This window comes from Danaus plexippus, chromosome 17 (assembly GCF_018135715.1).
Source record: "Danaus plexippus chromosome 17, MEX_DaPlex, whole genome shotgun sequence".
Taxonomy (NCBI): Eukaryota; Metazoa; Arthropoda; class Insecta; order Lepidoptera; family Nymphalidae; genus Danaus; species Danaus plexippus.
Genome location: NC_083548.1, coordinates 1,324,000 through 1,340,387, shown reverse-complemented (window position 1 = coordinate 1,340,387; position 16,388 = coordinate 1,324,000). Strand labels below are relative to the sequence as shown.

The 16,388-nt window shown below is 32.0% G+C and overlaps 2 protein-coding genes and 1 long non-coding RNA gene across 3 annotated transcripts; 1 reads left to right on the top strand and 2 right to left on the bottom strand.

Annotated features, from left to right (window-relative positions):
- The first annotated feature begins 217 nt into the window (after window positions 1-217).
- On the top strand, window positions 218-1,377 carry LOC116771527 (mitochondrial coenzyme A diphosphatase NUDT8). The gene has a single exon (XM_032663402.2). It carries the CDS (start codon window positions 366-368, stop codon window positions 1,020-1,022), a length of 657 nt encoding a protein of 218 aa, XP_032519293.2. The 5' UTR covers window positions 218-365; the 3' UTR covers window positions 1,023-1,377.
- A 3,341-nt stretch (window positions 1,378-4,718) lies between these two features.
- On the bottom strand, window positions 4,719-6,300 carry LOC133319271 (uncharacterized). Its single transcript, XR_009752951.1, has 2 exons — window positions 6,243-6,300; window positions 4,719-5,687 (listed from the first exon to the last, which is right to left on the bottom strand). It is a non-coding gene; the product is annotated as an uncharacterized LOC133319271 (long non-coding RNA).
- Window positions 6,301-12,594: 6,294 nt separating this feature from the next.
- Window positions 12,595-14,723, bottom strand: LOC133319275 (uncharacterized). The gene is made up of 2 exons (XM_061523184.1): window positions 13,301-14,723; window positions 12,595-12,735 (listed from the first exon to the last, which is right to left on the bottom strand). The coding sequence occupies exons 1-2, from the start codon at window positions 14,585-14,587 to the stop codon at window positions 12,724-12,726; spliced, it is 1,299 nt and encodes a 432-aa protein (XP_061379168.1). The 5' UTR covers window positions 14,588-14,723; the 3' UTR covers window positions 12,595-12,723.
- Window positions 14,724-16,388: the final 1,665 nt, after the last annotated feature.

Genomic DNA, 16,388 nt, shown 5'->3' with positions numbered 1-16,388 from the left:
AGAATAAACAAAACCATGATGTGAAATAATTCTCTATAAGATATTATAATATGTGACACTAAGGCTCAATAATTCAAAATATATTTATGTTAAAACATACAAATTGTAAGCTATGTGTATAAAAGTCTACATTTTACATAAAATTTTATCCTACATGTGTGCTAGGGTACCAGGATAGTTCAAACAGCTGAAAATGACAGCTGTCACCTATGTATGTATTTACATTTTTTTACTATTTTTTTTTATTACTTTTATAAACATAGGTTACAAAACAAAGTCCAACTTTGAAAGGCTCAACGTCCACTACTTAACCAATTAAGTTTAATGTTTCGCTATTTTAGCAATAAGTTCAGTTTCCCGTAGCAATGTCTTTGTCACCTCAAATTTTATTATCGAAAACGGTACGGGAAAAATGTGTTGCAAAATTTAAAGAATTACCATCATACATACAGCCCGGGAATCTTTTAAAACCTCGTGCCGCTGTGTTAGTCCCTTTATTCATTCAAAATGGTGAAGTCCACCTGTTGTATACCCTTAGATCGAGTAATTTGAAGAATCACAGTGGTCAAGTATCGTTCCCAGGTGGAAAAGTCGATGAAAATGAATCACTGATTGAAACTGCTTTGAGGGAAACTCATGAAGAAATTGGTGTCCCGCCATCATCAGTCAATGTTTGGGGTGAAATGCCTCCAATGCAGGGTCGCGATGGCAACATCTTAATTACTCCTGTGGTAGGAGTCATTACAGATTTGGACGTAAAAAAACTAAATCCTAACATACACGAAGTAGCCGAGATATTTTCTGTATCAATGTCATCATTTTGTAATAAAAATAATCATGCTCATTTTAAATACAATGATATAATTCTTCCGGTGTATTTGTCAGCGAACCACAGGATATGGGGTATCACAGGTTTTATAACACATATGTTTCTCCAGTGTTTCCTTCCCAAAGAACTGTATAAGGTTGACTTTACAAGAAAAGAGTTTACGCTCGACGAGCTTATGCCTTCAAAACTCTGAAAATATATATATTTTCCTTTAATGACCGAGGTTCGAGCCAATATGAAAACATTACAGTTGTAATTAAGTTAATACTTTTGATGCAAGGCATGTACATAATTTTTATCTTATATTTTATTCTGTATACATGTTGTGTATTTTATATATATTTTTTTTTATATATATGTTCACAACATTATAAAATTAAATTAATTAATTAATATTTAAAATAATTAATTATTTAAAAAAATATTAATGGTAATTTATTTGCTTATCAACTTGTTAAATAATATTTACAATATTGTGATTATATAATTATTGTTATGAATGTTTTCTTTTATTACAATTTTTTTTTTTATTAAAACAATTTATTATTTTTTGAATTTTATTTTTTTTACAAAAATAAATAAATTTCGTGTTTCATATTTAAACCAGTCATCAGTTGTTATCTTTCATTCCGCTGCAACATTGGTGAAGGAGCACATATCTGAAAGTTGAAGATATTCACAATTAATTAAGTGTGAAAATGAATATTTGTTGATAAAAAATAAAATACTAGTGTAGTGTCCCTAAAGCGAACAACATAATCTGTCATCAATAACTTTTCTCTTGATTTTTAATAAAAATAATAAAGATATATATATATATTAAATATATTTTAAATACCTTATTTGTTTTCTAACAATCACCGTCCTTGACGAAAAAGATTTCTTTAGCGAAATGCGCCAAGTAATATTTAGCACGGCATTCAAACTCGCAAGGATTAGTATAACTGCGGCCGTCCGAGGCGCACAGAGGACGGTATATTTTGCTGCAAGCACAAGGACTGAACGATTTCTGAGGAAAACTCATGCACGACACTACCATCAAGGCCAAAAGTGACACTGGAAAGAGAATAGAAAAATTATCAGACAAGGAGCTATTAATTATATGACAAAATATTAAGATGTTGTTAATTTTGTTTGGTTGAGAAGACAATTATATTAGAAAGTTTTATGTTTGAATATTAAAGTATGTATTTAAGCCAATACGTAGGTATCTATCACTGGTATAATATATTTTTTATTTTTTTTAATGAAACTGATCCCACATTACGTAGATATTTGATTATGAAAGTATAATTACTATGTGTTGTTGTTTTTAAATTCCGACGTATACAAAAAATAACTTACCAAGTTTGAAATTCATTTTACCGTATAGTTCAGACGATCGTCTCACTGGTTTGTCAAATGTTAACTTTCTCTGCACTAAACCGACTTTTCTTTTATACGTAAAGTTATCTACTTCCGTTTAATTATCTGAAGGTTATTAAGATTGCAAAGCAATTGATCTGGATACTGAAGTGTTTAGCAATAAACAGGGAATGGTGTTAAACTCGAATGATTATTCATTAAGTATCTTTTTGCATCGCATTATGAGAGATTTCTATTGGTTTCGATTATCCATAGTGGCGTTTATTTATTCAGACCGTGATGTCGGCTGTACAATAGAAGTCTTTACCTTTTATAACGTTGTATATAATCGAAATAAAATAGGTTCTTTTTTTCTATAAATAGAATAAGGAAACATGTTTTAAATGTCTGATTTGTTCGTGACTGTTAAATCTCATTGGGGTTTATTTAGTTAAAAAAACAGGAAAAGACAATTTTAAGTATGTACCAACCTAATTACAATGGAAGCCTTTGAGTTTTCGAACGGTAAAGAAAAGCACAGAAATTTGTACAACTCCAGTTAGACTAGCTAAAGACATTATCATCGTCATGATCGAAGTGAAAATATTTACAATTTATGTTATTGAATTATTTACGCTAGGTACTTAATAATTTTATTTAAAATGTTAAATAATTTTACTCTGATACCATTTTCTTATTTCTATTTCTTGCAAAGACTCCATAACGAAAATTGTTTGTCGTAATAAACATAAACAATGGGTACGTTTTGTTTTGATTCAATCATTAGGTACTTCCTTACCGGCCTGTATGAAAAAACATGATTTTTGTGCATCTTGGCAGATGGTATACTTTTCTGTGGTGTTTGTTAAGTCAATATAAATAAATGTATAACATTTTTATTTTATTGTGTAATTATTTATTTCTTTACTTTGAGATTATGTGCACAACTTCCTATAATTTCAACCGCTTATCTAATTGTGACGCTTGAAAGGAAGTGGGTGCCGTTTCTTATATATTTTTTGGTAAAAAAATAGTGTTAATTGCTTATATATTGTTTAAACGACATGCTGCGAACCAGCAACATTCTGGTGACGACGTACTGGTGACGCTTACTACATGGGCCGAACTAATATTTCTCGTGAACAAGTGGAAGAGAGCAGAAAGAGACTTGTGTCTGAAATTGTGATCTCCCTGGTTCAGGTCTCTGAATGGGGAAAGCTGAATCTAGTTTAATGTAATCCCAAGAAGACAAAAGTTTGCGCGTTTACCACTAAAAATACCCCATTTACTGTAGCTCCAACATTCCAGGACACTTCCCTCATCAACCAGAGTATTGGGATCCTTAGGGTTGACATAGCGAACGATGTTCCATTCCGGAGACATTTGGAGGATAAGGCTAAACTAGCCTCTAAAAACTAGAGGTAACTACTGAGTAGAGTAAGGCAGTACTTCACACCGGGACACTTGCTTTTATCATACAAAGTACAGGTACGTCACCACATGGAGTATGTTGTTCTCATCTCTAGTCCGGTGCCCCACAGTAGCAACTTCTTTCACTTGACTCCATAAAACGCCATCATTTTACCATCGCACTACTACATCACCTAGATGCATTTAGTTGCAAGACAGTACGTGCGTCGCGGTCATGTCTTCCACACATGTTGAGGATGTGGAATGATCTTCCACCCGAGGGATTCCCAGAGAGCTACAATATGGGGTCCTTCAAACATCATTTTAGGTGGCTGCTTCACAAACAAGGCCGGCAACTCATCTACAACACCCCTTATGCTGCAGATGTCTATGAGCGACAGTGACTACCTTCCATCAGGTAGACCCTCTGCCCTATTGTCCCTATGGGTCATATTAAAAAATATACATATATTTGCTCTTCGAAGATACAATGACTAAATTGTATGCTATGTGCTACTGATGGAGGATGTCTTTATCTTCGCTTTGATTTGGTGACAAAGAATTTCACCCGTTATCCAGATAACGATATCTTCAAGATGATTTCCTGTATGAAAATTATTAGCAAAAATCAATCTACATGAATGTGAATTACGAGTATACCTACGACTTGTGTTTGAGATGATTGTAACCATTTTATTTACGTAGCCATTCAGGATATTAAAGATAAGTTATAAGATAAATAATGTGCTAATTTTCGCGGTCAACAACGTTTGTAGGGAGCAAATAATGTGTATTATGTATACACGATTGCGATATAAAGTACCTCGTTCGTACGCAGTCTCAGACATTTTATACAGACTTCCGATGAGAGTCGAAGCTATAAATACTATTTATATTAATCCATATGTTCTAGAAAGAAAGTAGTTGGAGAATTAACTCATGTAAAGGTGAACAACTCTTAGAAGCTTCGCTAATCATGAGTGTCGTTATGGTAGTCAGTTAGTAAAGTACATAGTTTCTTATATTGCATTTTTATTAGGTATAAGTGGATATACACATGTGACCCGACTTCATGCGAACGGATACATTATTTTATCATTACATATATGTTATGATAAAAAAATAAACACGAAAATAAAAGATAAGTTACTCTTTATTACGTCAGCTATCTACGAATCAAGTCTCTTGTATAGCAGTCTAGAAAAATCAGAGATAACGGTAACAAACAAAGAGAAAACAAATTGTAAAAAAAAATTTATATGGGCAATGTATCCATCCATCCATTAACTAAAATAATTTAATATTGCAAACAGATACTTAATTTTTATTTATTATTTATTTAAATTAATTCATCAATGCGTAAGGAGCTGCACATCCATTAACATAAAACCTTGTTGGATATCTTTTGTGAGAACTCAGTAAAAGAAAGTGAAGCGGGAAATTAAGACTTTAATAACGCGTTAAACTGATAGTAAATGCCATTTAACCGTATGTATCCGTGACCTGCAACGGTTTTTTATACCTTTTATGAAATAATTTATTGGGCTTTTCTCCATAATGGACAATTTCCCAAATTAGTCAAGTTAAAAATATGAGTCAATAACTAAAAACTTATATGCAAGACAAAAGAAAATTAAAAAGAAATACGATTTAATTGAAAAAGCTGTGAGATAAAAAATATATATCTATCTCTGTACCTATAATATATTATCAATTTATATGTTTCTTTAGTGAATTCTAGTTTGATTTTTATTTGTTATCAGTTTCTGTTTTTCTTTATATTTATGAGAAAAAAAGTTTGTAAGGGGTTCACCGGTGGGGCGGTTATAACCAACAAAACACGAGATAGCTTTCTTTGGTAGCCCAGTCCAACTGGGAACTGTAGAAATGCAGCATCAACCTTTTGCATTGGCAAAAATTGATACCAGCCTTGACTTACCAGCAAAACTCTTGTAAACCTCGGTGTTGTGTGGTGAGCGTTCTGCCTCGGATTTTAGACTACTACTCCTTGAGGACTATTCCTTTGACGCAGAGTAGACCTCCGTGTTCACAGGAGGGTGGTCGGGATGGGGAAGGGAAAAGTCCATGCCAGAACCATCGCCATCTAAAATGAAATAAATCGATATCCCATATAATCAAAGAGAGTGAAATGTGCCTTTATAGCGCCACGACACCACATCTAGAGTAAGGAAAAAATACGCCACCTCACCAGAACCATACTATCACTTACAGGAATTTAAGAGAACTTTGGTTTTCAGCTCTAGCCATATCGTGAAACCATGACGCTTCGGTTTCGTGAGACGCCACCACAAACCTAGCTCACCGATATTACAACCGATGTGGATGTGTTTTGTGGATCTTACCGATCCACAAAAACCACCCGCAATTCTGAGAACCAAAGTTCCAAAATTTCGAAACCTGGTCCCACGGCTCCCAGAAGAATATCGTCACGAGTCAGGGTGATAATATTTTGAACCTTCAATCTACGACGACTCATGTCACAAAGTTAATATCATTCTGAATTGCTTAATACTCTGTTAAAATAACTGACTGTAAAAACCCTTTAGGTGTAAAAATTTCATGATTAATAATGTACATAAAACGACAATCATTTGAATTTAATGATTAATAATGAAACGTGAAATTTAAACATTCTTACGATTTGAATTAACTCTCCTTCATATTGCAAATGAGGCTTGGTGCTTGGTAGAGTTAGTCTGCCAAAAGTGCCACTTACAGTACAATTATCATCGTATATATAATTCCGTTCTGACAATAATATATAGTTATTATTAAAATAGCAATTATAATAAATGAATAAAGACAGGAAAATACGCATTAGGTGAGCAACAAGTATATAGTTTTAATTAAATATGGAGATGTTTTGATGTTGATAAATAATCTCAGACCAAGTTAAGACATGATAATGATTGTTGTGTATGTCGTCATTGTAATATGTTTGAGAAACCTACTTTTTTATCGCTTCGGTAGTCAGACGTAAATAACCTGAACTCTTCTCATCAATATTTTTGCTGCTTTCACTGTTTTGATTTATTCTGTATTTTCCACTGGATTTTCCGGATGATATTTATCTTTGTATTATAAATTCGACCTTTAATATCCATTATTACTAAGTTCTCGATGGCTTAGAGCGTTCAGAAAATTCTTTTCAGTCATCATTAATATCAGGACTGCACTTATATATCTTACCCAAAATGGCTAAGAAAAACTTTCTATGGCGTAAAAGTCAAGCTTAGGTGACAATGATTCCTTTTGAAAGTTTCGTATTCATAATGGTTTATATTCTCTACCAGAACAGCGGTTCAGTCGATTTTCTTAATGTCAAATTTTTGTAGGTTATATTTTTTCTTAACTATCGCTTCATTCGCAATGGAATCGTAGAATATTTTGCCAATGTTAAGGTTTAATTGGCTAAGTTTCAGTATGGTCAAGAAGGTGAGTGTCAAATTATTAAAAAAGCAGTATTGGTCCGAGGAGTTAGTAATTTGGAGAACAGAAATTTCCCGTAACAAGAGTGATGTTACTTGTGCTGATGTTTATTCCGGTGGATTTGTTTATGGATTTCCCTCTTCCTATAGATTCTTATAACTTCTCAATTAGCGAACAAAATTTACTTCATTTAGTACCGTGTAAACCGGTTTTTGGACATTCCGTTGATTTCCCGGTTCACGTCCGGACATTGTAAGAAAAAATATTACGCCAGTTTAGTCTATAATTATTTATTTCTTTAAAAACGTACTTTGACTTCTTTAAAAATAGGTGTATTTTTTTAAGTTTTTTTTTGTATGTTACATACATAATAAGTAATAAATTCTAAAAATAACAATCCTCTCTTTCATCAGTATCACATATTTCTGAAATTCTTCTTCTTGTGACTAAAATGAAAGGATATTCAAATATATATATAATTACTTATAATAAACGACACAATTAAAAACAAAATTAGATACGATGCAAAGATAAATATTAGGTTGTTGCTCTTTTGAATGCTATCAATAATAAATGTTAGTCACTGAATCCTCGGCAAATTACTTTATGAATATATATGAATATTAATCTTAGTTCTCACTTTTTCAACTTAACTTTAATAAAGCAGTTGTTTTATAGGATCTGTCTGTTAGGTACCTTGGTACTGTAATTAGCGGGTTTACTACAAGTTTCGGTCGTTATGTTAGATACGAAAATTTATTCGTTTCTCGTACAATAACCTACGTTAATATTTGAAATTATGGATGAAAACTAGTATTAAGTTTGTACTTATTAAGTAGTGCTTGTGTTAAGCGTACCTAGACTGACGTTTTTATTTACTTATCTAGTATTTAAATGTTTGTAAACATATTATTTCAGTTATTTAAATTGATTGACATTTAATCTAACTGAACGCATGTTAAGTTGAATACTGAATGATGAAAATAATATTGATATTCTGAGTAGTATCACCGGCGAAATTTTATCACCAATTGCAATTTTTTTTTTCTATTTAACAATCCTCTCAAACGTTACTGTAATCTCATATTCATCTTTTATGGAGTTCCCCGAACGTAGGATTAATTAGTGCTTAAGACTTCTAAGTGCAAATGTTTCTTTTCATCTGTTTCTCATTGTCTGCAGTCAAGGCTACGAGGTAGGCACTTCATTAAATATCTGTTTACATCGCCAACGGATATCAATTTTCATTGTCCTGACCATAAGATATACACTATACAGATATTTAGTTACGGTACAAATACAGTAGATTATTATTATTTATTATGTATTTTATTATAGTAGTAACAATTGTAAGGAAAACAATCAGGTTTTATTAAATATTGGTGAATGAGTTGGACTATAAAAAAAGGACACAAAAGAAATAAAGGTATAATATATTTGTTTTCCTTCTTAGGGTTTTCAGATTCGAAATAAATTTTGCGTTTGTTGATGTTGATGTTGATTTTGTTAAAAAAGAACAGTTCTATTTTTTCACCTGAACGAGTTTTATTTAAAAAAAGTTTTAGTTAAGGTGGCTTTCATTCATGACATTTTATATACTTTTGTTCTAAATAAATTAATAGGCGATTTTTATCAATAATTTGAAAGTAAATTAAATGATCCGTAAAAGTAAGTTATACGTTATGATACGTTAAAAGAATGAAAAAATAATATGAAAAACACGTAATATGAAATTTAAGGTTCATAAATATTAAAAAAAAAATTTACCCACTCTGATACGATTTGGATTTCTTGTTAAAAAACTCTCGCAGACTGTGCTTTGAGGTTATGTACATTATACGTTTCACTGCATCCACCGATTTTTTTGTATAAATAGTGTTACTTATTTGAAAAATCTATAAAACAAACCTGGAAATTCTAATGATTAATCTAAAAAATTAAATTGTTAATTTTATATACATATCATTTACTAACTTTTTGTTCTGTAGCGAGACTAAATCGAATTTAGCTTGAATGCAACAAATATTAAGAACGTATTTATAACTATTCCTTACCCCTTACCGTTGAAATCTGAAATGGTGGTGAAAGTCCCACAAAATTCAGTTCCTTAACATAAGAAAACGGTGTATATGTTGGATGTACAATAAAAATTTTCTCACGTGAAAAATATTACTTTTACTATTATTTTTTCTCTGCAACTGTTTCCCCACCCTCAACCTTCGATCTTAAGAGCATCTTAATATTTATAAATTATAATTTTCACTACGTTTTAAAAACATATTCAATATAAAAACTTGGAGAGGGACGGGTTTGTAACAATATCACTATCGGAATATTGACAGCTGACACAGGTACATAACAATTGTTCCGACCAAACTTAATTCTAAGAGATTTCTTCGTAAGTTTCCGCCAAAGACTTCTCCTAAGCCACCTGATTTACAGCATACATAGTTGTAAACGAACAAATCTGTTGGTGGAATTAAACTAAACCTCTTATGTGATGCTCGTTTTTAGGTTACTCTCTAGATATTTCTATAGATAATGCCGTGCAATTGATAACTGATCGTAAGCATAGCGAATACACGTCAGTGATAGCGTAGAGAGGCCTAAAATATAATTAAATATAAATATTATCGACTATTGACCAAACCAGTATTTTAATTGTTTACAAATAAAGTCATATTTTATTACAAATAGTTTTCATTAGATTAGTTATTTGTCATATTTTAAAATTTGCTTTAAATATAATTACGAATAATTAGAATCCTAATAAATTATTATGAGACGAAACTTCTCAGTATTCAATGGATTCACAGTGTGGGTGCATCCATCGCAGAACTCAGGTTTTCGCGGGAACACATTTAAAACGAAACAATTTTTTTTTTAAATTTATTTGACATTTCCGTGACGTTTCGATTATTTTACAGATTCACGGGCACTTAAAAATAATAATAGTTATATAATATTATATTATATTATTAATTTTAAATTATTATTGTTAGTCTTATTCGTGGAAATATATATGAAGACTGAATAAATAAACATGACACACTTAAAACGGGTTTTAATGAGGCAACACAAACTTTTAAGGGTCAACACAATGACATTAACATTGAGTAAACGTTCAATATTTTTGAAATCAGCTATCCGATTTATCTTCAAGGATAAACGGAAGAGCAAACCCGACATAATTTGTGTGCGAGGAAACAGAAATATACCTATACTGTCTTTGTAACGTAGTATTTAATTAAAATAGGAAAGCAAATAAAACAATGAGCGGTTTAGATGACATATCAAAATTGTCTATTGTCTCAAGCTGATTACATAGACTATAGACTAACATTTTTATTTGGTTTATGGCTTAGGACAGATGCCTATAGATACTTTACATCTCCCTTTCTTTATAAACTAAACAAACTTAAAAACGTTTTCTTACATTTTAAAACTAACTTATTATTCTTTAATTAACATGAATGAACATAATAAATTTTATATGACAAAACAATGACTTACTATTATGTGAATAGTAAACTAACATTATTCATCTAATAATTAATGTTGCACAAGAAAATATAAAATGATTGTAAATTTACTGAGCACAGCTTTAATAAGTACTGATTTAAGTGTTATTAAAGATCAAGTCTATTTACTGGTTTTATTATTCTACCATATCTTGATGATCTAGGTGCTGTTGATGGTTGAGTGAGTGTTGACTCCAGCATGTGATTAGAACTACTTGGTGATGAACTTGTTGATGTCGGTTGAGACTCCAGGGCAGCAGGTGATTGTGGTGATGGAACCTGTTGTGTTGTTGGTTCTTCTGTATATTTAATATCAGGAACTACCACTCTGTTTCTGGTTATGTCTGCTTGAGTCTTGTGCAAATGACTGAAGTTTCTGCGTAGTATTTGTCCTTGATCAGTTTGGATGATAACGGATCTTGGTAAACCTTCAGGCCTTTCTAACACCCTTGCCCCCTCCCATTGACGGTGGGCAACTTTGTGTCTGACCTTCTCATTAATTTCAAAAGAATCTGGTTTTTTAGTGTGCCTATTACCATATTTGGCTTGTACTTCTCTTAGTCGTTTAAGCTCAGTGGTCACTCCTGTTATTATTTTGGTTTTAAGTTGTTGTCGTTTATAGGTAATGGAGATCTGGTAATTCTGCTGTATAGACGTTGATTGGGTGAGCCTAAAATATCATTTCTTGGAGTATTTCTCCAGTTTAATAAAGCAAGTTGGACATCAGACTTGTCCATACTGCATTTTTTCAATATGTTCTTGACTACTTGAACTGCTTTTTCAGCAAGCCCATTGCCCTGAGGGTGATGTGGACTGGAGGTGACATGGTTAAATTTCCACTCTTTTTGAAAGGCCTTGAATTCTCTGGACATGTATTGTGGTCCATTGTCAGTTTGTAGCTCTTCTGGTACTCCATGCACGGCAAACCATTGTTTCAATTGTTCTATAACTTCATACGATGACTGACCTTTTAGCTGTCGAAAATCCACATATCCGGAGTAGCTGTCACAGATTACTATGTAAGTTTTACCTTTTAGTTCAAACAGATCAGATGCAACTATTTGCCATGGAAGTGTAGGAAATTTTTTAACTAGCACTATATCTTTTATGTTATCTCTTTGTGTTTGTTCACAGATGGAGCAGGTTTTGACTAGTTTTATAATGTCGTGGTACTGTCCTTTCCAATAGAAAAGTTGTCGTGCTCTTCTTAAACAGCTTATTAGTTAGTTAGTTAGTTTATACCTAGATGTCCTTGATGAATATTCTTTAGCATTTTGGGGATCTGTAATTTAGGTACCACAATTTTATTTCCTTTAAAAATTATACCGTTCAGATAGCTTAGTTCTTCTTTAAAATTAAAATAGTGTTGTAGTTCTGTAGGAAGGTCCCTGACTTTGTCTGGAAATCCTTGTATTATTGTCTTAAGTAGTAACTGTGAGTGTTGGTCTTCTTTTGTGGCTGTAATTAACTCTTGTTTAGCATTTACTGACATAGGTAGTATAACTGCAACTTTCAGATTTTCTTCTTGTTCATATTTTAGATTAGAGGCATCACAGTCTCGACTAAGGAAGTCTGCCAGTGGTATCTCTGTACCTTTTTTAAATATAACTTTTGGTGAGTATGGTGTAAGATTAAATAATATCCGTTGCAATCTTGCTGGAGCAGATTGTATGTTTTTCTTGAAGATAGACTCAAGTGGCTTATGGTCTGATTCTACTGTCAGTTCTTTGCCGTAAACATATTCGTGAAATTTCTTACATCCAAACAGTATAGCGAGTGCTTCCTTTTCGATCTGTGGATAGTTCTGTTCACATTTGGTCAACGCCCTTGCTCCGAATGCTATTGGTTGTCCTTCTTGGAGGAGTGCAGCACCAAGATTTTTTGAACTTGCGTCTACACTTAATGTTACAGGTTTATTTACATCATATAGTCTTAATACTGGAGGCCTCTGGAGAACTTGTTTTATTTTGTTCCATGTTTCTTCGTGATGAACTTCCCATATAAAGTTTGTATTTTTGTGTAGCAAGTCTCTTAGTGGATTTGTTAGGTCTGACATATTCGGGATGAATTTATTTAGGTATGTGATCATTCCTAGTAGTCTCTGTAGCTCCGTTTTATTTGTTGGCGTCTTCATTGCTTGTATGGCTTCAACTTTTTCTGGGTCTGCTTCTAGTCCATTAGCTGAAACAATGTGCCCCAGGAATTTAATTCTTTCTGATTCAAAAATGCACTTATTTTTATTTAGTTTGAACCCTGAATTCTTCAGTGTTTCTATAACTTTGCTAACAGTTTTCTTAAGTTCTTCTCTACTTTTTGCATAGATAAAGATGTCATCGATTGACACTCTTGCGTTTTTAAATTTACTGAGCAAATTTGTTAAAATTTCTTGGAATATTTCAGGAGCCGATGATACTCCGAAAGGAAGTCTCTTGAAAGAATATCTTCCCCATGGCGTAGCAAAAGTTAATATCTTTTGTGTTCTTTCAGAAAGTCTAATCTGCCAAAATCCTTTTGTACAATCTAACAATGCAAAGAATTTAGAACCTTTAATGTCTGCTGAAATTTCTTCTATAGTAGTAAGTGGAAAATGACGTCTAAGAATGTTTTTATTTACATCTGACGGATCAATACAGATTCTTATTTTACCTTTTTGTCTCACAATTACCATAGGACTCACGGCAGGGGTAGGCTCTGTTTCTGGTTTAATAACATCTAACTTAACCATTCTATCAAGTTCTTGCCTTACCTCGTCTCTTATAGCATGTGGAATTCTTCTTGACGGTCTAATTTCCAGTCTCGGGTTCTCAATAAGGTCAATATCATATTCAAAGTTTTTATAACATCCTAAGCCTTCGAAGATATCATTTTTACATTCACTTTCCTTCAGTGTTTTCACTCGTGCAATAAGTTCTAATTTTTCACATGTATCAAGTCCTAGAATTGGTGTAACTTTTTCTTTAACTATCTTGAATATTATGTTTCTTTTTTCATTTTTTATTTTACATAGTAACTCTGCTTCACCTAGAACTGCCATTTTATCTTCTGTATAACTTATTAAATTTTTTGTTCGGCTTGGTTTCAGACTTGCCTTTAGTTTGTTCATCAAGTGTCTCGGTAACACATTGCATTGTGCTCCTGTGTCTAATTTGGCAGCAAATTTTATTTTACCAACTTGTATTGTTTCTGTCCAGTCTTTCTTATCTCCACCACTTACAGCTGATATATATACCTCGTCTTCTGAACAATCTGACATTTCTTCTACAGTGTTCACTTTATTTTTTAATTTAGGATTATAGTTCTTTGTGCGGCACATTTTGGCAAAGTGACCATTTTTGTTGCACTTGGTACAGGGTTTGTTAAATGCTGGACATTCTCTGCGTTTGTGATTTGAACCACACCTTTTGCAGTCAAAATTTTCATTTTCTTTGTTTTTGACACTTTTGTTTTTGACTACTAGTACTTTATCTGTTTTATTTTTGCTTTCAAACTCATCTAATTGTTTGGACGCTTGTTCACTAGTTTTACAGATATTAATAGCTTTGGTTAAGTCTAATTTATCCTCTGTCAACAATTTCTCTCTGACTTGATTGGATCGGATACCAAAAACTATTTTGTCCTTTAACATTTCGTCCAGTAAATTGTCAAATTCGCATTTGATTGCCTGAGTTTTTATTCGGGTTAAAAATTCGTTAAAATATTCATCTTCATTTTGTTCAATCTTAAAAAATATATATCTTTCGAATGATATATTTGTTTTTGGTGCAAAATACTCTTTGAACCTGTTTTTGATGGCGGCCAGGTTTTTTTTTTCTGTATCGCTCAGATTGAAACTATTGTATATTTCGATCGCTTCTGGGCCTATTACTGCCATAAATGTTGCTGCCTGGACATCGGCTGGCTTTTTATCTAGCTGAACAGCGATTGCATACCACTCAAACTGTTGTAACCAGTTTTTCCAACACGTTGATTTGTCCGAGTCAATTTGTAGGTTAGCCGGCGGCTTTATTCCAGATACTGCGTCGTTCGTAGCCATTTTACAACTTTCTCACGAATTTCTTCGTTTCCTTTTTTTAACACGTTTTTAAATAGTTCTGACACCATGTAACGTAGTATTTAATTAAAATAGGAAAGCAAATAAAACAATGAGCGGTTTAGATGACATATCAAAATTGTCTATTGTCTCAAGCTGATTACATAGACTATAGACTAACATTTTTATTTGGTTTATGGCTTAGGACAGATGCCTATAGATACTTTACAGTCTTATTGTTTCTGTTAACAATAAAACTGTAGAAAATAAATCAAATTTAGTTTAAATTATTAATGAAATGTCTTTTTACGTAGATAAAAGCTCCAATCCAGGCAAACCCGCGTGCTTTTACTATGTCCATTACCTGGATACTTTACGACAGTTTTCAAAGTTATGGAGATCCAATACCATAGAGTCCAGCACCATGGTGAAAGAGAATATTCCTTAAGATGTCTCTTAAGACCGGAGGTTGATGGTGGGGAAACAATTCCAGAAAAATATAATAGTAATAGTAGTAGTAATATTTTTTTTTCGTGAGAAAATTTACGAAATGTTATTAATCACGGTTGTTTTCAAAGTACTTTTATATTTTTTTGTTATATACGTTATATTTAGTGTTTAGGCGTTTCTCCTTGCTGTAGTTAAATGTTATTTTAAATAAATTTATGGTTACGTTAAAACGGATATTAAAAATGCCAAAAGTCATTACAGTACAATAATACATTTGCATTTTTATAAGCATTTTACTTTAAAGACAATTTAAAACGTAATTATCTCTGGGTAAGGTTAGATAATGCTCATTCCTTTAGTATCCTTGTCATCAGCAATCATATTGAATTCTTAAACTATACAAGACACCAAAAATTTTATTTTTAATTTGATAGAAAATGAATTAAAGACTTGAAATGATTAACGAGAGTCTGGCTAGCATTGTAACTTATTATAAAACATCTCCATATATTCACAATATAATTAATCATCACGTGTTGCTATGTCACAATAAAAAAAACATGTTTTTTTTCATTTTATTTATGACAAAAAAATATAATTTCATTGAATTCGTTCTAATTATTTTCAATATAATATATTCGAAACCAACTTAAACGTACGAACTTCCGACCCTTGACTATAAACCTGCAGCTACGATTTATTTTTATACATTTTCGATGAAGTCCTATACTTGTAGATTGCTTAATAATAAGGTACTTTATAACTAGAATTAGTTATAGGAAATATTATCTATTTTTATCATACGAATAAAATGAATGTGATAGTTATATTGTAATAAATTGAAATGAGCATTATTGTCGCTCCTTCATTCAAAACCTACTCAAAATATTTCGATTATAATTTACGGTGATGTAATTTAAAAATTAGGGAAAAGTATTTATATTTTTTCTCGAAATTGATTATAGTTCAAGCGGAACAACTCCGTGGCTATTTTATTTCCTATGAAGTCACGTGACACTATCTATCTATATAATTTTTAACACACTATATATTTTGTCTGTGCCCACTTCCGAAGCCTAACGTATTAAAACTATTAATGTATAAAACTTTTTCTACTCTCAGTCGATGACCTTAAGTGAAATACATTTGACGTCTTCTTAGTTCGAGTATTCCAACTGATACTGATTTGTCTCTTTATTTAAAAATTAAAGAGAAATATTTTATTAACACGTATAAAAAAAGTTTTTAACTTTTCGGAGTTTCCAGGTTTTCGTTCTTCATTTTTACACTAGAGTATTTAATACGTTAAAATAGTAAGTTACAACTTATTTAATGAGAAAAGAGATACTTGTCG

What these genes read in the sequence shown, in the direction of transcription:
- LOC116771527 (XM_032663402.2), top strand. Translation starts at nt 366, where the DNA reads ATGTCTTTGTCACCTCAAATTTTATTATCGAAAACGGTACGGGAAAAA.
- LOC133319275 (XM_061523184.1), bottom strand. Translation starts at nt 14,587, where the DNA reads ATGGCTACGAACGACGCAGTATCTGGAATAAAGCCGCCGGCTAACCTA.